This window comes from Ipomoea nil, unplaced genomic scaffold (assembly GCF_001879475.1).
Source record: "Ipomoea nil cultivar Tokyo-kokei standard unplaced genomic scaffold, Asagao_1.1 scaffold3210, whole genome shotgun sequence".
NCBI lineage: Eukaryota > Viridiplantae > Streptophyta > Magnoliopsida > Solanales > Convolvulaceae > Ipomoea > Ipomoea nil.
Genome location: NW_017619638.1, coordinates 273,309 through 294,732, shown reverse-complemented (window position 1 = coordinate 294,732; position 21,424 = coordinate 273,309). Strand labels below are relative to the sequence as shown.

The window sequence follows — 21,424 nt, the reverse complement described above, 5'->3', positions numbered from 1 at the left end:
ATACATAAATAAATATTACATATATACATTAACGTATATTATTATTTTATATATGTATAAATATATTATTGTTATTATTATTATTTTATTTACTTATTATAGTATATATAAAGGTTAGTTGATATTGACAAAATTCAAATATTGAAAAATAATGTAAGAATACCTAAGATGGAGGTAAATAGGTAATTACATTATCTCTAAATTCTACGTGACCGTAATATAAGATAACCGAGATAATCATGTAACTTGAACTAAATAAGGTTATATAACATTGCCATCAATTTAACTTGTTATGCATGACACACAACTAACTGTATTCAAACCCCATAAAATAACTATTATTAACAAAATCTTGAAATCAAGCTAAACAAAAGTTGAAGGTTTTGCAAACTTGTATATGATATGATGAGTATTTAAATTTCAGTCCCCCTCTACCTCTTAACAAATTTTGAAGTCTTTGCAAACAAAATTGATGATACAACTGCTCATTTTCTCTTCTTAGGGACTGACAAAATGTTCATAAAAATCGTTTTGAACGAAATCATGTAAAAACAATGCTTATCGACAAAGAGAAAGGGAAAACAAACATACTAACTTAATTCAGAATCCTGGCAAGACCGAGAGGTCTGCAATTCCAACCGGGAGGTCCGCAATTTTCTTGAGCAGGGCAAGCCTGTTGTTTCGGATTCTTTCATCGTCCTGCAATATGCATATTCAACACTAGTACATCTAACACCAATAGAATCGGTTTTTAAGATTCATCAAGGCATGATCTAGGGAAAAAAGACCCACATATATTGGAGACTTCGAGGTAAAAACATCGATCATTTTATTTATATTTTTATGGTATACCATTTAGAGGCATTAAGGATTGAACTAGAGACATTTTAGCTAAAGTCTAATCACAAACTTCAAAATGGTATCACACCATACAAAAATTCTTAAGTTTACTACCCATCATTAAAATATTTTCATGTGTTTAACCCATCAAAACATCTTCCGTTAACATGTAAGGAACAAGATGAGGATAAATAAGAATATAAAATAATGTGTATAAAATAAACTAAAGCAAAAAAGTAAATAAAATCAGTGTTGTAAAAATCGGCCAAAGCGCCCCTACGCCGAGGCGATTCCAGCCCTAGGCGGCTTTTAATCGGCCAATCGACTAACCGACCAACTAGGCGCCCTAGGTACCGAGTTGGGCGCCTAACTCGACCAAGTTGGCGCTCAACTCGGTCGAGTGGTTTGTTTTGCAGTTAACTAGTTTGGGAGATTATAACAATCTAACAACTCCCAGCCCTAAGTGGGAAAAGTAGAGACGATATACTCGTATTACTCGACCGCCTAGGCGGCGCCTAGGCACTGCCCAGTCGCTAGGCGCCCGACTAGCGACTAGCGCCTAGCGCCTTTGCAACATTGAATAAATAAATACTTACCACCATTACAAACACGTGATTGAAGAAATTCTCCAATGGATCTACGAGTTCAAGAGATGCTTTGACAAAATCATCCACTTCCATTTCTGCACAAAGAACAAATATAAACATGTAAACTCAACCACTAGCACATGTTGCAAAACTGAAAATGCTACTAACTAATGCGGTGATAACGTGAAAAGATCATTATGGTGCAAGCTCGTGCAGCAATAGTGAAAAGCAGATGCATTAAACTAAAACATTAACTAGTATCTTGTAGGATACCGGGATGAATTTTGCTTCTTAATGATACAAAAGTGCTCCAAAGAGCACGCTCCTCATTTGCTTCAAAAGCTGATTCGTCCACCTAGGAATAGATTGAGCACCAAAACACAATGAGAATGGAACATAGCAGCGAAAATCATATAATATCCAAGTATGCACAGCGAAACAAAGTTACTAGTGCAGATTTTGTCAAGTCCGTACTTAAAGAGAATGTACGCATCCCTCTGTGTGTGTGTGAGGGGGTGAGGGGGGGGGGGTTGGGGGGGGGGGGGGGGGAGGGGTGGCAAAGAGCTAAAAGCCTAAAAGGGAGGAGGGGATGGGGAGGGCGGGGAGAATCACTTAAAGATTCTATGGACACTCACCATCTTTAACTAACGATGTCACTCAATTGGGCTATAATGCACATGGGCCAAACCACACTAAAAGGACTTAATCCAATCAATTAATTAGGCGATTATCTAGTCTAACCCATTATAAACTATGGGTGTGTTTGGTTGGTGGGTTTTGCTCATAGGAATGGGTATGAAAGTGATTGTTGTTGTTTGGTTGATAGGTTTTTAGAACACTACTATGGGTTTCGAATACCCCATCAATTGGAAAACTCATACCCAAATAAAATAAGGGTTTCATTCCCTTATTCATTCTCAAGCACTACTATTAGTAACCATTCTTATTCCACCCTACTACCAAACATGTTAAATACTTTCACCAAAACCCATTATCATTACCAAGTATTTGATACCCATTCCGATTCCGATTCCTATGTGCGAACCAAACACACCCTATATGTTCTCTCTTATTTTTTCAATGTGGGAATCTTAACACAGGTCTAAGTGGAAAGAAAGAGAAGAAAAGTTCACATGCTGGAAAAAGGAAGACACATGAAATAACGTTGATGAAATTTTTACATGCCAAGGAATTATTTAGCATTGAAGAGCTCTTCAGGAGAATCCAATATCTCGAGAGAAATACACTACAGAAGTCACCTTTGGAAAGTGGAAATGCAATAAAAATCATATTCGTTGAGCAAATAAACAAGGTATAGGTATGAAAAGCACCTCCACATCAGCATTCATATCCTTTCCACGTACGATTCTTGTTGGACGAGAATATGCTTCCACAACCTTAGGCAGAAGGTCACCTTTCGACAAGGATTCCATCTGCGGTTCATTTCAAACAAGAGTAAATAAGTACAAAAACAAACAGATATGGAATTCACTAAGGGGGTGTTTGGTAAATAGTTGTTAGTTGATTGGATTAGTGGGTTTGACTAGTTGATAACATTATTTGATTGTAGAAAGATGTTTGGTTAAATTAGCTGTTAACTGATAGCTGATTACATGCAAAATGACTTTCTCAAAAAACTGCTTTGAGCAGCTTTTTGAATTTTAGTGTTTTGAAACAATAAGCTGTTACAAAAAAACTAATTAATCTAACACTTATATTGATTGTTTAACCAAGTCAAACAGCTAATAGTAGTCAAATAAGCCAAAATTAGCTTATAAGCTAACTATGCTACCAAACAGGGCCTAAATCAATTTCCATGGAAGGCAGAATGATATTTGTACTATTATGTATACAAATGATACTTACTTTAAGAGCCGACTTGGTTGCCAAACGAGGCCAATTTGCACGCTCCACAAGAACAGATCGAACAACTTCAGGACCTATACCTTTATCCATCTGCAATTAAATATAGATTATATGTCTGAAACCTAGGGCATCCCGAGATGCTTGCACTATGATTATATAAATCGCAACAATTGCAGCAATGCCCACTATTAATCAAATACATTCAGCACAATCAATTAATAGTAGTATCCGGTGAATGACCCACATACCAGGAATTGTTCTAGCCTTCGGGTCACAAATTGATGTACCTACAACAAGGAGCAAAATCATAAACATTAGAAGGGGTGAGAACTAAGATGTGCATAGTTAAAGGACAATACATATATTAGCACAAAACAGGGCACAACAGACTGGGAAATAGGTGAAAATAGATTATTCAAACCATTTAAAAGATCCCGACAAAACATGTTCTGCTGTAGAATGAGGCACGAGGGAATAAACTTGTATTTTTCTTAAGTTTAAAAAATGTAGTCGAGATTTTGGAATTGGAGTATATAAAATGTCATGCTTACTCAACATATGGCCACAATAAGTTGACTTAGAGCTCAAGTATTCTCTTTTCTTTTTTGGGTCAGGCCATGAGGTGTCTTGAGCAAGCCCTAACTGTAGGAGGCACCGTTAAGCTCGTACCATACTCAGACTAATCCCCATTCGCACCAGGCCGGCCCAATTAAGGGGCAAAGTTCTGGCCAGATTGGTTTTTCCATACGAGAGGGGATTCGAACTCCCGAACTCTCTTAAGAGATGAGAGTGCACGGCCACTCACGCCAACCAAGCTAGTTCTCAAGTATTCTCTTTCTGAATCTGAAAACTCCATAGACAAATATAAAGCAAAATTCTTACATCATCAATTGTCTTGGTATCTACTTTTATGGGCTGAACAGCAGCAGCAAGTAGCAAAGCTCGTCTTAAATCCACATTTTTGTTGGTCTCAACCAGAAGTTGCACCTACAGCAGACAAAATATTATTGACGAATTTCCAAAAGTGACCAATGCGTTTCAAATTACAAGACATACAAGACCATAAGCAATCCTCCGCAGTCCAAATGGATCGTTAGTGGAGCTTGGTTGACAACCAGCAGCAAACAAGCCAACAAGGCTATCCAATCTGCAGTTAGGCTTTATATGAGAAAAACATTGAACTCGTACATAATGAACAACAGAAGAGCAGAAAAGTAATAATTTACCATACATTGACATGCACTTTCATGAGGATGACTTTTAACAACTTCCTAGCTTATTCATGCAAGATAATATAACTAGTTTCACCAAGTGTTACAATCATCGCATTGATAGATACTTACAACAACAATCATTAACATATGAATTGGGTCATTGTAAAAAGATCTTGGTTGCATGGCATGTAATATGGGTTAACAAGCAGCTACTTCTATATGCATTAGAAAAAAGAAAAAAGAAAAAAAAAAAAAAAAGAGGACAGTTAAAGAAGGTGAAGAAGGCACAAGCAGACAAATCTTTTCGCTCGAGTAAACAAGCCAAATTCTATGTATTGAATGAAAGAAGTAAAAGGAAATGGATGTCAAAATCATTACTGAAATGCTTGCTGTATGTGGCCTCACCTGTCAGCAATTGCTAATACTGTCCCAGCGTCACTTTTTGGGGATACATCCCCTGAAAATCGTGGAAGTGAGATCTCATATAATGCCTCTGCAACCTGTAAAGACATGAAAATAATATTGGAAGCCCTGGTTAAATGAAAATGAAAAGCACATGGGAATTAGGTTTCTGAGTCTAGAACCATGGTTCCTATCAAAAAGCAAACTTTCCAGCTCAGAATTTTCAATTGCATCACCTTCCGTGCAAGATGTGCATACTATGAGGCAATTGCATTTATGAAGATTTTTACAAACTTGATAAACATTAGTTTCAAAAGCAATAAACATTAAAGTGATAAACATTATTCACTGAAAGAATAAAGGTTTATTGTATTTGTGTGTATTGTACTATAAAGAGATCCTATATTTATACAAATATTAAGATAAACTCATTCCTACTCTGAAATCTGAATAGGTCTAGAGTTTCCATTATTCAACATTCACAATTGTGATGACCAGTTTTGTTGGATGTCACAAAGCATTGTGCACTGAGGTCCATAAATTGCCTACAAGGCAGATTTGCAACTATGAAACAGTGTCCAATGGGTAAACCCTTCATCAGGTAAGGAAATATAAAAACTCTGAGAATAAACATGACAGTAGCAACAGAAGTTGGATCCAAAACAGAGAGAAAAAAAAAAATATAATAATAATAATAATAATAATAATAATAATAATAATAATAATAATAATAATAATAATAATAATAATAATAATCACAACACTAATTAGAAACTTCTAAAAAGAAAATAAAAAAAAAAATCCACTTACCGGCTCTGAATAACCATCTTTCAGAGCATAGTGGCGTGCCATTATCCCAGAGAGGGAAGTAAACTCAGTAACAACTGCTGTAGCAAGATCTGACATGGCCAGTGATGCTGCCTCTTGGATAATTTTCAGTGTTTCTTCAATTATACCCAGAGACAAGCTAACTTTACTAACCATGTGTTGGACCCGAGTCATCTTATCCAACATTGTTCCCAGCTTCTCCTGTTTTCCCAAAATCAAAATGTTATCCAAGCTCATGATATTAGAGGGTGGAAAAATTGAACATATATTAATACTTCAATGTCAATATGACAAAAACAAGTTAAATACATTTCAATTGGAAATGCACATGTTATGTGACAAGTTCCCAGAAAGATGATTATGTTTAGTAGTTGCAGAATTTTCCAATTTCCTGGGAAAATGGAAAACAGAACATTGTGCTCGAATGTGATTATTTTTAAAATTAGAACAGGAAAACACCTTTACACTCCAAGATGGAAAAACATACCTCTACAGTTCTTTTTACTGTTTTGCTTAAAAAAAAAAAAAAAAAAAAAAAAAAAAAAAAAAAAACAATGCTTTTCATTACTCCAAACACCAAACTACCAATTACTACTTCACCTATGGTGCTTTTCCGCTCAATAGTGCTTTCATTCATATTGTAATTTTATCTGAAATCAACCACAAGAACTATTGTATTTAAGTCTGTACCCTTTTAATTAACTGCTATAGTGCTATTAGTATATAATGTCAACATATTACACCATAAGTGAAAACCAACTTCACTATATTGAAAATATTTCATGAAAATTACTGTTACATGCTTTTTAATATGGATATACAAATAGATTAAATACAAATATTTTATATTTTACTAAAATGTTCGTTTTGGAAAAAAGTGTTAATAAACATGTTTTCTATTTTCTGAACTGGAAAGGTAGAAAATGGATGCAGTTGAACATGTTCTTTGATTTTCTGTTGAAAAATGAAAACTAGAAAATTTGTGGAAAATGGAAATTAGAGACTGGAATTTAGTTCCTGGAGTTAAAAGGCAATAACATCATATTTACATACCTCTATAGGTAAATACTTTTACCATAAAACTTTATTTATATAGTTCTTAAAAGCATGAAAAGTCAAAAACACAATACTTACATGGAAAAGAATCCCTTTCAGTTGAGTTCGAAATTCAGAAAACCTTTTACTTCTGTCCAATTCATAGAAAAACTTTGCATCTTCAAATCGAGCTCTAAACATATGCAAAAAAAATTAGACCAAAAAAAAGGAATTATAAAGAGTAGGAAATTTCAAACTAAAAAGTCATAGTGCAAAATACAGTTCATATTTTCCAAGTCGAATATAGCAAATATGCATGTAGATGCAAAGCCTTTGCAAGATAACTCAAAGCAAAAAGTAAAAAAGAAAAGCAATAACCTTAGTACAGCTTCATTTCCTTTCCTCACCACCGTTTCATTAATTCCTCCATTTGCAACCTTAAAATAATAACAATAATGGCTACCTAAAATCACAACCAGTATCCTTCAAGATTAATAGGTCAGAATCAAGAGTGGATAGAAATAATGTCTTACAGAAATGAAGTAAGGCAACAGATCCCCATTCTCATTAGTCACTGCAAAGTATTTCTGGTGCTTCTGCATGACCTGTACTAGTCATGGATGTTCAGTCATTACTATACACCAAAGATGTCATACACTAAAGAGAGTCAGACAATAATTGCTTAGTTCCATGGAAAGAGATAAACTGAGATGTACACTTTGAAATTAGCAAGTTCTATGCAATTCCATGGCAACCGATAGACTGAAAAAATCCACTCGGAATGCAAAGAAAAGTTTCAAGTTATAAATGCAAACACTGTGATGAGAAAAGATGAATGGTTTCTTTTACAACACCAAACAAATCATCATAAAGCAAATTCATTTTTTGTAAAAGTTGATCACCTTACAAGACAAAATGGAGAAATAAGTTCTTGGATTGAATGAAACTTTACCATTATCAATAGTTCTTTAGGTAGCTCTAAGAAGGAGTCCTTAAATTTGCCAAGTACTGGCACAGGTGCCTCAACAAGATTTACAACCTAATCAGAGAGGAAGATGCTTTTTATAATCCCGACTGAAGATTGAAACAAATGAAATGAAGATTGAAGGACCTATAAATTACCTCTTCAAGCAAATCATTCTGCATAATAGTACAACCATTTACACTCCTTGCAAGAGCATTAGACTGCTCCAGTATTGTCTTTTTGCGGTGCTGCAAAATGGTACAGTGAGTACCACATTTCCACATTGTTCCAGTTTTTCGTCCACATGATGCAAAATTACTTGGTAAAAAGGCCATTACAAATTTCTATTACCTCATCATCAACAAATATTCCAGCAGATTGCATCACACCACCATAAGATTCTGCATCTACTACCTGTAGTATGTTTTAAAAAACATAAATCCTATGTATTATTTTGGGGAAATTAAAAATAAAAAATAAAACAAATTGCAACCTTAGTATAACAAATAATTCTAGATAGCACCATAAACATAGAAATTACATGTTTTTTTTAATAACAGAAGAGATAACTACATTTAGTGTATTCAGGAAGCCAAAAATGTACTTGTGCATGTGCGAGAGAGAAGAGAAGAAAATAGTTCTAACAACAATAAGAAGTCCTCATATTAAGGCAGTTTATGCATGTATTGTATCTATGTCTAACTAGAAGATGAAAATATGGTGAAAAATAATATCTATGAAAAACTGTAATGGTATAAATGATATATCTGTAATTTTTTACCATACCTCTACAGTAGCTGATGCAGTATTACGCAGACCATGAGACACATTTCCACTATGACAAATAAAAGAAAAGGTAAAGAAATTAACACACAGTAAAAAAGCACCAGAACCACAGTGCTGTCTTAATTTGCATGTAATAGAACACCAACAAGGTTACCTACACCTTTTGCCAACAACTTTAGAAAACTAGGAGTGTAGCATTGTATGATAACTAGAGATATGAAGCAAATTAGCTTTTATGAAATAGATAGATTAACAAAATTCCCATCAGTCTCTTTCACTGAAAATTCTTCTGAATCAATTTCCTATGTTTTCACCAAAAATGTAGAAGAGTATTTGTTTTACTTGCCTCACAACGCCAGCAAACGTAAAGGGAACTAGAACACCTCCATGAAGGGCCAAAATCCAACGAACAGGTCGGCTGAACAGAACCTATAGAACAGAAATTTGGAAAAATTCAGAAAGTGAAGTTTTGTGTAAGAAGAAATGGGCCAAACTGATTCAAGTCAACAATTTAAAAGTGGCTGTGAAAAATACCAACTAATAGATTTACAAAAGTAATAAAATAATAATAATAATAATAATAATAATAATAATCGTTAGTGTCAGGCACGAATATTTATTTAAAAAGAAAAAAGAAAGCCAAAGTAAAATCTCTTGATATTGTTTAGAGGTTCACCCAATCCCGCCACTATTTTAAAAGAAAAGTTTCAGTACAAAGACCCAATTCTGAGAAACAGAAAACTGAGTACAAGAAGTCTATGCAAGCATGGTGGTTCGTACATCAGAGTTCCAACGCATCGATTTGGGAAATGATATCTTGGCTATTGCCCCAGGTAGCTCTTCAGATAAAACCTGTTCAAAATAACGTAAAGTATTAAAGTGTCAATTGGACACAAGAAGAAATAAAAATAAATATTTACACATATATAAGGGATCTATTTGGTTCTTAGTGTCCCCACTCAACATTGAAAAATTAAATTTTGTTGTTGCAAAATTTTTGTACCCCACAAATTATACTAGTATAGTAATCTGTCCCACTCAACCTTAAATAATTAGCATTATATTATATAGAGGATATATATTGGTTTCAGTTGCAAAAATAGTGATGTGTTTAAGCATAATTTTCCAGTATACTTACGGTTGTAGTGTCAAAATTAAAATGAGAAACTTGAAATAAAAAGCATACTACAGCTGGATCAGTAGAAAGAACATGTTTTGCTACAAAGATTACAAGTGAAGATCAGTTGTATAATCCCACCTGTCTGTACAGAACTATTTACAGTGTTATGATCAATTTAAGGTATTAGGGGACAGTGGAAAATAGACATTCATACAACATATTTTGAAATGAACTTTAGCAAAAACTTTGATGTGCACAATTTAACACATGCTTGGGGCCTTGGGCCCAGGATTGTCATTAAGAGGGATCCTTTTCTCCATCATAACATTCACAAAAGGAACTATAGTAGAATGTACCTCTAGAGCAAGCCGAGCAGGCTCCACTATACGAACATAGACATACTCTGTTTTACCTGCAATGATGAGAAAAAATGAATTAAGCCACCTCATCAAGGTGGAGTAAAGATGAGTACTGAGGACAGTAAACACTGCAGAAGACCTACCGACTTAGAGAAATGGAAATGAAAAATCCATTGTAACATTTATAACTCCAATAGTAAGATAATTTAAAGATATGCCAATATTAGCAAATAGGTCAGATACAGCAGATAAATGTAAATGAATATTAAACATTCTGTTCATCTTGCTTTCTTTGTACAAACTAGGGATGTGTATGGTTGGGAGTTAGATAATAGAGGAGCACAAACACTGAACAAAAATTCAATAAGAGTGAAATTATTTGCAACCTTCAATAGAAAGGGAAAGAACTTGTAAATCCCTATAGATAAAGTCTACCCCACTCTCTTTCCTCCAATAAAACAACAAGGGAGAAATTTGTTGACAGGGAGAAAATCATGTTCTTAGACTTTTCAGTCCCTACTTTGCATATCCCCCATACAGCCACAGAAACACATCCTAGACATCATAAATGCCGTATTCATGTAACATCTACATGGTAATTTTTTATCACTAAAAGATGAAAAGAAAATTAAATTAAAAAGAAGGGAGACAAGGAAAAAATGTATGAAGCTGCTAAATATACCTTCAGCTCGTTTGTACATGGAGTGTATGGGGACATTATTCTTGCGGCAAAAACCTTCTGCAGCCTATCAAGAACCTTAACGTTAACAAACATTACAATTAAGATAAGTACTGAGCCACATTCATTCATTTAACAAATCAATTTAGAGACCATATTAAATCCTTTGCAACTTGAAAAGCACAGTACATTGACAGTAAAAAGCAGGTAACAAATATATATTGGTGTTAAAATCGGTAAATATGCTTCATTGTAAGTATATGTATCAACAGAAACCAGTTAGCCGTGTAATAATGGGAATTGACTAAATGAGTAAATGCAAAACACAGAGATATCATAGTCTAGGAGAGGCAGCCTTTACAATCATGCTCAGTAAAATAATCTCACCGTTCATATTATGGATGTCAAATTCCCACATGAATAAGGCAAATAAATTAAAGTGGACAGCGAGTAAACCATCCCAGTTTCACCAAGAGAAACCAAGCATAAAAACTAGGTAATAAACTTTAGAGCGGCTTCACCTTTGTAGGATTTCCTTGGTTATCAAATGCTTTGGAAACTGGAGGCCCTCGGACCTCAATCTCAACCTCCTCCTGCTTAGAACTTAAGTTTTGAACATGAACCTATAAAAGGCAACACATCAATTTCAATCTAAAACAGTCTCCATGAGCATAGTACATAAAAAGAAAAACACTCATTTTAGAGTGGATGAACAGGTGTGGAATCCTAAGAGTGCTACATAATGTCATTCTTTAATATCTTTCATTTTATACTTAGAAGTCTGAAAAGTTTTGTTCATGAAGCATTTGTACTCTTGATTAGTTGTTGAGTCAAAATATACACCAAAATGCAACTTTTTAGTCCCACAAGTCTCTAAGTTGAAATTTAGGATAGATAACAACAAAACACATTTTTCAACTTTATGTGAATGCCAATTGTCCCAATTTTTGGCATGAGAACACAATGTGAGAATATTCCTTTTGTTTTTTTTTAAATAAAATAATTTTTTTTCCTCAATATAGATAAAGAAAGTGAGAATACTCTATAACCACCAAGGGGGATATACCACAAGTCTACGTGGTGTGCCATATGTTTGGACTTCTCCATGAGCCAATCTATGTTTGTCTAGTAACTGAAAAATTAGATCTTTGAGCTGCAATGACAACCACATAGCATAAGTATAATATCTTAAAAAGTAGCCATACAGACAAAAGAAGAGAGAAATAAGAAATGAAATGAAATGTTAGAAAACAAAAGTTCATATAATACAGTAATCCATAGTCTGATGCCTCTGGCACAAAAGAAAGTTGAAGAAACAGCAAGAAAAGATATAGAAAGGGAACAGGCTAGAGAACTTATGCTTGCATATGGAAAGAATCCACTACAAAAGGAATGATATATACTTGCTTGCATGCATTCACTACATCAATAGGAGGCAACTCTTCTGTCCCAATCTCAAGAACAAAGAGACGTTTCTCTTCAGACACCTACATGACACCAAAAGAACAAAAACATAACAGAAGTTGAAAGTCCAGTTTAGATGAAATCCATAAGCCACACAAGTAAAATAAGTTGATCTACATCTACTACCTAGTTCCTACAAGTAGACTGGATAACAATGACATTTTATAAAGTGAGCCAATATGTGCATAAAAAGGAATAACTACCATCTCACTATTTCTTTACACTGTTTTTGTGAGCATTATATTTTTCCCAGGAGCCAGTTTTGTTATCATGGTGAACCATGTATATATCTCCACTTAAATGAGTTCTTAATCACTAAAAATCAAAGATTGTCATATTAAAGAAGATAAAAGGGTTGAAGATGTACTCCTTTAGCAATCTTATGTTATTTTTTAGTTGAAAGTATTGTATGGTATATCAACAAAATATACAGCCATAGATCACTAAAAGGATAGACTTGCATTTCAATTTCAAATTTGTTTTAAAGGAATACGTCTTTTTACAGGCAATAGTTCATGCTAATATCCCTAAAAAATTATGAGCTTTGGCTCTAACTGTATTCTATTCCATGTACCTGATGAGATCTCCTCAGTGTATAATCTGTTGTATTATATTTTAGATAAGACTTCATGATTCTTACATATCTTATCAAGGTGCCAAATAATGAAGAAATCCTTCTTGTATTATTTTCCTTTTTTTAAGAAATTCATTTCTTTTCTAACAAATCTAATAAGAGTCAATATCGTTAAGTCATAAATAGAATAAAAATTGTGTTCATGTAATAGGTTTCATTCATGGCTTAAACCTTGTACTTTCTTTTGTTGAAAAACAAAGGGTTATGCCTGTCTATGGGGTTGTGTATGTTTATGAATAGGTGCTTAAATTAGCAGTTATGTCTTTGTATATATATGTACTATGTTTCTTCATTAGAAACATAGAATTGTAGAATTATATTGTAACCTTTAGTATTATATACATTTTCTCATTCCTTGATTCTTCATCTTTGCTTCTGCCTAACTGGCGGGTGGTTGTTATTCTCCACCCGCCAGGCCTTTGGATCTTTCAAATTCAACATCTTTATTATAGTCTTACAAATACTTTACAATTTTACACTTACTCCTTATGGTTTTTCCTTCAACCCGTTAAATCTAATTGTTGTCATAAAGGGAATAAAATTTGTGTTGGTGTAATAGGTTGAATTGATGACTTATACCTTGTGTTTTCTTTCTTGTAATCTTACAAATACTTTTCAATTTTACTATCCTATTTTCGATTTTGCCTCCATGCTGTTAAACTAACCAAACATATGGCACATAATTCAATCCTAAGGGTTGGTTACAAACCTTTCCTTTCATGTCTTTTTTCCATATATAAATTCTTTGCTTATTCGCATTTTATTAATTTTATTATTCCCATTTCCTTGTTGTAGTGCTTCTTTGATAAAAATAATTCTTTAATAATTTATATTTCTAAGTGCATAGTTTTGGATTGTGTTGGCATATATAAGACTTCTTAGCTCAAATCTTACAAAGGTTAAACATCAATTTCATGTTTTTCTTTTCTTTTAATCCTTTGGGTGTTAACAAAATGGAGTCATTTATTCCGTCAACGGAAAACATTTTCCGTTGACTAGGGAAAATCTAGTCATTTTGGCTGAAAATGACTTCCGCCAAATTCCGCCACACTCAGAACAAGGTTTCCACCAGAAACCGTAAGTCTGGTTTCCGCCGTAAACCAGAACAGCTGTGGTTTTCGGCTGTTCTAGTATCCATGAGAAACCAGAACAGCTCTGGTTTCTGCCGGAAACCAAAGCATCTCTAGTTTCTGCCGAAAACCAGTTCTTTTTTTTAATTTTTGATAAATAATCTTATTTTTAATATTATTATAAATATTTTATATTCTAAATAAAATATTTAAAATGTTTAATTATACAATTCCATTCATTTTCTAGAAAATGAACCAAACACACAAAGACAGTTTTCTGCTGTGTAGCCAAACACGGGAAAAGAAAATGTTTTCTGGAAAATGACTCATTTTTCAAAAAACATTTTCCAGAAGTCATTTTCCTGCTTCCCAAATGGACCTAAAGAAAACACGATTGTTCTCGTCTCATTGCAATTGCTCCTTTACTCTAACTAGTAATTCACCCGCGCGATGCACGGGAAAAAATTATGTTATTATAAATATAAATAAAAAATAGAAAAACTAAAATATTTTAAATTATTTAATATAATAATATTTTTGAGCTTCCATTGGTCAAGTATTTATTATTTTTATAGAATACAAAATTACAATTAAAATTATAATTATAATTATAATTTTGTATGGTTAATATAATCTCTAATTATGTGCATATCAAATAAACTTATAGAGAGAATTTACATAATTACATTGATTTATTCTTAATTGTATTTAATCTATATTATAATTTTCACAATATGAATAATAACTAAGATAATTACATTTGGAAAGCAAATTTCAAATTTTGTATGTGTAAATTTAAACTCTAATTGAACACATTTTTTATATGATTATATAATATATAGCTATTTTATTTTTCAAAAGTATATTTTTTATATGATTATATAATAAATAGCTATTTTATTTTTTAAATGTTGTGCTTTTTTTTTTATATAATAAAGGATGTTGTGGCATTAATTGTAACATTAATTATTTCCCAAACCATATAGCTTTATTATATAAAGGATGGACAAATGGTTTTCTTATTTTTCATTTTCTGTCACTATTTTTGGTGGGCTGCCATCACTTAAAAGATTATGTATCTTCAATTTGTTAATATTGCAATAAATATAGATCTATGAAATATGACAGATCATCCGTATTGGGAAACACCAGGTTAGCCAAGAAAATAGCAAAAAAAAGAAAAGACACCACAAAGAAGTCGAAAGCAAACCTGTCCTGCCGTGGATTTCAGGTCTTCCCTTGGAATAACAAGACGGTCTGGCTGAGATATCACCCCAAGTGGGTAGCTAAGAGTCTCCCTTGTCTTTAACCAAAGTTGTGCACAGTTACGAGCTAAACTGGAGAGGAAAAGACAATGTGCACATAAAGGTAAAAAGTTGTAAATAAATTATTATGATGCTTTTCAACTTATGATCCTTTTTATCCTCCCCCCCACCCCTTTTGCCCTCCAGCTCAGTAGCTCACCATAAAGATTATGAGAATATTTATTATTTACATCAAGAAATACAAGGGCAATATGAGAATAGTAGAATATAAAATTTCTACAAGCAAATTCATTTTAAGTATCAGAAAAGCTCCACCAATATTCTTACCTGCGCATCCGACCAAAATAGCGAGCACGTTCTGTTACCCCAACAAACCCTCTAGAGTCTAATACATTAAAAGCATGGGATGTCTTCAAAACCTGATCATACCTAGCAAAGACAGTACAGATAAATGTTAACCAAATAGATATTTTATAAATATTTTGTGGTCCGCAGTACTGTATGCCCTCACCCCTTAAAAGAAGAAAAACATTAAGGGGTAACCCCAACCAAGATGGCAAGAGATCCACGCTTGTAACTGCAAGGTCACGAGTTCAAATCCTTTGCCCCCTTGGTTTGAGCCAGTCAGCTATGGGTAACCTAGGCTGGTTTACTTCCTTGTGGTCCTTTGCCGGATAGGGTCACAAGGCGGGGTTTACTCACACTCGAAAGGGTTGTGAGGTTTCCCTCATCAAAAAAAAAAAAAAAAAAAAAACATTAACAGTGTAAACACATACGCAGGTATCGGAAGGCCTAAATCAAGCAAACGCCGAGCTTCTGCTTCAAACAAATCAAAATGCTTTTGAATATGATCGACAGTAGCATGTTCCAGATAATATGCACTCATTTCCTTCCTGAATTCAAAGAAAGAGAAGCGCAAGAAACAGTTATCTTGGAGTGTATCACATAAACAAGCTATTCAAGATATAAAGTTATTAGAACAAATAAGTAATCAAATTTTTCTTTGGAAGTTGCAAGCTTATGCATGGTGCATGGAAAGAGGAGTATAAGCTTCCACTAACCACCATTTTATTTTCAATTATAATTATAATATAATAAATGGGAAATATTTAATGATTCAATGTCCTGTTAAATAGCAAACTACAATCACTTATTTGTCCTCAATTTGCTATAAAAAATGTTTCTGACACTTTAGGGGGCTGTTCAAAAACAAGCTAGGAAATAGGAATACTGCATACATCTATTATAAATCAAAGAAAAATGAAAATCATATTATGGAACAGATGAATTAGTCTGATGTAATCCAATGGTGTTGTTAATATTAGCCAAGAAGGGTCCGTGGGAGATGGATGGATTAAAGATATTATCTACCATCTTTATGAGCTAGACTATGCCACAAGAGTAGAACATTTTATTTCACATAGAAGCAAAACAATAGTAGATTTTATCTCCATGGTAATTATTTGGCTTCAGAATGAGCACATATAGTGCTCTTGAAGAAACACAGAGTCTAGACAACGATGTGATAAACTGCAATTCACTTTTGAAACAACTATGTGTCAATCTGTATCACCAACAAAAATTAGTTTTCAATCTGGGCACAATAGACACCATAAAATAAGCAAAGCAAGCAGCCAAGCAGACTATTTACTCATTTTCCAGGAAAAGTTCTCCATATGTTATCCCATTGGCATATTGAATATTTTTGAAATGATCAACTCCCTGCAATAGATCCGGACAATTTAGGTAAAATGCCATTAAGAGAACCCCAAACTGAAGAAAGAATAGAAACAATTAGCAAACCTGAAGTGACATAAGGATACGCTCAAGGCCATAAGTGATCTCAACAGATATTGGCATCAACTGGATACTTCCAGCCTGGAATTTATAGGTAAATAATCAGAAAATTAATTAGCTATATTTAACCCTTATGCTGCAAGAGACTTCCGAAAACATAGGAAACAAGTTATCTGAAAAGATGAAGGAACTATCTTGCAAAGCAAAGTGTTATAGTCGTTGATCAAAAACTCCTAACTAGTGAATATAATACCCAGCCATCTATTCAAAGTAGAACAAGTAGACGTACCTGTTGGAAGTAAGTGAATTGAGTAATTTCCATGCCATCCATCCAGACTTCCCAACCCAAACCCCAAGCACCAAGCACCTACTAGTAGACCAAGTCACATAGGAGACAACCATGCATTATAGTTAACAGTCTGTGCTATACAGACAAACCAATAGCATTCTAACAATTCATATATCACCAACAAAAATTGATGAATCTGAAGTAAGAACAAGGCTGCAGGTTGTAAAGCATATACAAAAACAAAACCTGGATGCACTTTTACTTTCATAAAAAAATGATGAAATTTACTTATACATTCCCATTCATGCACGCATATGTCACCACACATGGATGAAGGAAAATATTATCTTACTGGGCTTTCCCAGTTGTCCTCAACAAAGCGAATGTCATGCTCATTAACATCAATTCCTGTTAATAGAACATTGCAAGAAATTAAAGCTATGCCGGTAAGTAGAATACAATGTCAAAAACAAAGGTTAAATTTCAAATGTTAAACATATGACTTCCAACAAAAACTCACAAAAAAAAAAAAAAAAAAAAAAAAAAAAAAGGATTAAAACTTTAAAACCCAATAACATCAATATGGTAATAGGTGGCATCATAACCTAGGGCTGACAAACTCCGGATGAAAAGGTCCTGTGAATTCCCAGGGTCAGGCTTCAATATAACCTAGTTGGAATTCAAATAAGGTATAAAACAAAGGGTTAGAAATAATACACTGAAATCCTTAATGAGCTTAGATGCTGCCACCAACCGGTGACAGTTACAACATATATACTCAATAAACTCTGGTAATAACCTGAAATTGAGTATGCCGTTGAAGCCTATTAGGATTTTCACCATAACGGCTATCATCTGGTCGAATACTAGGTTCCACATAGCTGTCATCAGAAACAACTGGATTACTACCTCATATTGTGTCAAAGGACTAGAAGCAACCATGGTTGTTAATTTGTTATAGATTCAAACTGCTCATAACACAGTCCAAAAGGTTTTGTATTTCATCTTTTCTGATTGGCCTAGTAGTGGAAATATAAACTTAGTTGAATATGTATAAAAAAAATGACTCTTTCCTAAGAAGAAAAAAAAAAAAAAAAAAAAAAAAAAAAACTATTTAAATTTTCAACGATTTTAAGATTTGTGGCAGTTCAAATACTCCACTTGTCAAGTCTTTTGACATGAACAACACAATTGTATCTTCCATCTTTCTGCAAGTCATAACTAGCACAATAATATCGTCAGCAACTTTAAGAATGAGTTTAGACATATTCCTGTAAACTTACGCAACATTCCATGGCTCTGGACCTAGTACTCTTAAAAATGTCAGAGGATTCATTGTCCCTGCTCCAACCTATTTAACCAATTAGAATCCTCACAAGTCAGAACAGTTATCAATAAGAAGCTTGCCATTTTGATCTTGAAAATCACATCTTTTACAATTCTAAGTTAGATATAAGTGGGAAAGGGGAAATATCAGAATAATAGTAAACTTTGCACTACAGATACTAATTTACTGATTTATGTAAAAATAAAAAATAAAAATAAATAAATAAATAACCCTGAACGAAAGAATGAATGAATGGGTGAATGATGATTTAATGACTCTACAAGTACTACTTAAGATTCTGTGGGTGATGATGTTCAATCAAGAGAGGTGGAAGAGAAAGGAAGATAAAAGTGCTATTTGAGAATCTAAGTGAAAATGAAGCCTGAACGTTAAGGATCCCATTATACCATCCTCATAACAAGTGCTTCTGACAGAAAATGATGCTTGTGCATGTAATGATTCTAGCTTTATCCTTAGCAATGGTTGCACAGAGAAGAATAAACTCATAGGGAATAAAGGAAGCAAATATTGTTAATCTGTGATTACCTCAGTATTGCTGCATTGCATCACAGCGCATCCTACAGAAGCCCAATACTCCTAGAAATATAAATAGAATTATTTATTTATTTACATATATATATATATATATATATATATATATATATATATATATATATATATATATATATATATATCTGTTAGGAAAGATAATAGATACCTGAACTCTAAGATATCATGAAACAAAAATGAAAAAGGATTGCAAAGAGTAGAACACAATGACAGTACCAGTTGTCCTTTTTACTTAAACTTATTTCAGTCATGAACCTAATGAAAAAAAAGAAGAAAAAAAAAAAAAAAAAAAAGGTTCAATCTTGCATAAAGTGAAGCCTTAATATATCAATTCAACTAAAGAACTACATATTTTAGATATCATTTGAAGCTTTTAATGTTGTAATAATACATTATACCGGTCCAACAGTAATTATATACATCACCACCACTTGAATTACTTCTTTATTAGCCCTTTCCAGAAAAAAGCTTTCACCTTTGCATGCGGTTACTATAATTTACAACTACAATTTTCAATTATAACAAATGAAGCTCATAATATCTCGGTAGACATTGTTTTTCCCTATATTATTACAGTATAATCTTCCCAGACTTTGCTTTCTTGATATTCGTTTCCATTATTCCAAACGGACATATAAATTTGCTAGAAAAGCAAATAATTACCTCCCCCCCTCCCTTCCCCCAACCACACCATCATTAAAAATCCAATAAAAGGAACAACAAAGCAAAATAGAAGAGAATAAGCGCGGCATTTTGAACCTGGAGGCGCTGGATGGCTTGTTGGAAAGTGGGGGCTGAGGACTTCTTTTGATTCTCAGAATTGTGGCCCGCGGAGCAGTTGTGGGAGACTGAATGAGTGTTCACGGCGGAGATGGCAGTCCGGGAGAAAAAACGCCGGCGAAGGAGGACAGGGGCGGGAGGCCCGGCGGTGAGGAGGAAAGAGAAACGAGTATTATGAGTCTTGAGAATTGAAGTCACCAAGGGAAATGCAAGACCCGCCATGGAGATGAGATGAAGCAAAGCCAAGAAAAACCTTAGCTTAAACTGTGTTAGGGGTTTATCTTTTTCTTTCCAGGCGATAGAAAAGAAAAGGCTCAAATTTTAATTCTCAATTGCAACTACTACACCGAATACAGTAAACCTTTTTTTGTGAGGAAATAACAATTTACAATAGGGATTACATTTACATCGCGTTTAGTTCATAGAAATAAATTTTAAAAGAATATAAATGTTTTTTTATGATAAATGGAATAGACATTGAATATAATAAGGAGTTAATACCCAAAATAGTCCATCGACTATGTCGTAATTACCAATTTGGTCCTCGACTATCATTCTTACCCAATTAAGTCCTCAACTATACAATTTTTATCCAATTTAGTCATTTGTCAATTTGACTGTTTGTTGACTGTCAAATGTGGAAATAAAGTTGTAATTTTACAAGTTTTCTCCTTCCTCATCATTTAGCAGCGCCAAACCATGTAGCAATAAGCTCCGGTTGGGTTCTAAACCTGTCAGTATCGAAGTAGTGGTTATGCATCGGATAGCCCATAAATTTGATTTCCAACGATTTTTTGACGATCGAAATCTGATCGGAGTGTATTGCTGCATGGTTTGGCGTTGCTAAATGGAGAGGAAGGAGAAATCTTGTAAAATTATAATTTTATCCCGACTTTTGACAGTCAACAAACAGTCAAATTAATACAGAGGACTAAATTGGGTAAGAATTGTATAGTTGAGGACTAAATTGGGTAAGAATTGTATAGTTGAGGACTTAATTGAGTAAATTTTACATAGTTGAGGACTTAATTGGGTAAGAATGATAGTTGAGGGCCAAATTGGTAATTATGGCATAGTCGAAGGACCATTTTGGTATTAACTCTATAATAAGATATGAATTTCATTATTTGGTTCACGAAAGCAATAGACTTGAGAGAGAGGAAAGTTCAAGTGCGGCGGTGCGGCATTACCAATAATTCAACAAATATATACCATCAACGTTAAGAAAATACATTACAAAAATACACACAAATTAGGTATGCATCACCAAAAACACAGCATTATATGTACATACATGTATGTATATATATATATATATATATATATATATATATATATATATATATATATATATACATGTATATATATATATATATATATGTATGTATAACATATACATACATGTATACATATATATACATGTATATATATATATATATATACATACATGTATATATATATATATACATATACATACATGTATATATATACATACATGTATATATATGTATACATGTATGTATATGTATATATATATATACATATATG

At 33.4% G+C, this 21,424-nt stretch overlaps 1 protein-coding gene across 2 annotated transcripts; it reads right to left on the bottom strand.

The window, feature by feature from the left end:
* Positions 1 to 312: 312 nt before the first annotated feature.
* LOC109168612 (glycine--tRNA ligase, chloroplastic/mitochondrial 2) lies at positions 313 to 20,212 on the bottom strand. Of its 2 annotated transcripts, XM_019317662.1 has the most exons (36): positions 19,856 to 20,212; positions 19,073 to 19,123; positions 18,483 to 18,550; positions 17,999 to 18,080; positions 17,805 to 17,868; positions 17,552 to 17,607; positions 17,200 to 17,277; positions 16,917 to 16,991; positions 16,765 to 16,835; positions 15,890 to 16,006; positions 15,441 to 15,542; positions 15,059 to 15,185; positions 12,084 to 12,167; positions 11,747 to 11,833; positions 11,202 to 11,303; positions 10,684 to 10,747; positions 9,999 to 10,054; positions 9,303 to 9,374; positions 8,869 to 8,951; positions 8,523 to 8,571; positions 8,088 to 8,150; positions 7,895 to 7,984; positions 7,725 to 7,811; positions 7,306 to 7,377; positions 7,151 to 7,209; positions 6,872 to 6,965; positions 5,720 to 5,938; positions 4,913 to 5,007; positions 4,350 to 4,440; positions 4,176 to 4,280; positions 3,542 to 3,580; positions 3,294 to 3,383; positions 2,759 to 2,860; positions 1,701 to 1,782; positions 1,437 to 1,522; positions 313 to 699 (listed from the first exon to the last, which is right to left on the bottom strand). In XM_019317662.1, exons 1-36 carry the CDS (start codon positions 20,096 to 20,098, stop codon positions 601 to 603), a joined length of 3,204 nt encoding a protein of 1,067 aa, XP_019173207.1. In that variant the 5' UTR covers positions 20,099 to 20,212; the 3' UTR covers positions 313 to 600. The 2 variants fall into 2 exon arrangements, with proteins under 2 accessions (XP_019173207.1, XP_019173208.1); XM_019317663.1 differs by lacking the exons at positions 17,805 to 17,868; positions 17,999 to 18,080; positions 18,483 to 18,550; positions 19,073 to 19,123; positions 19,856 to 20,212 and having other exon boundaries at positions 17,200 to 17,280; positions 17,552 to 17,589.
* Positions 20,213 to 21,424: the final 1,212 nt, after the last annotated feature.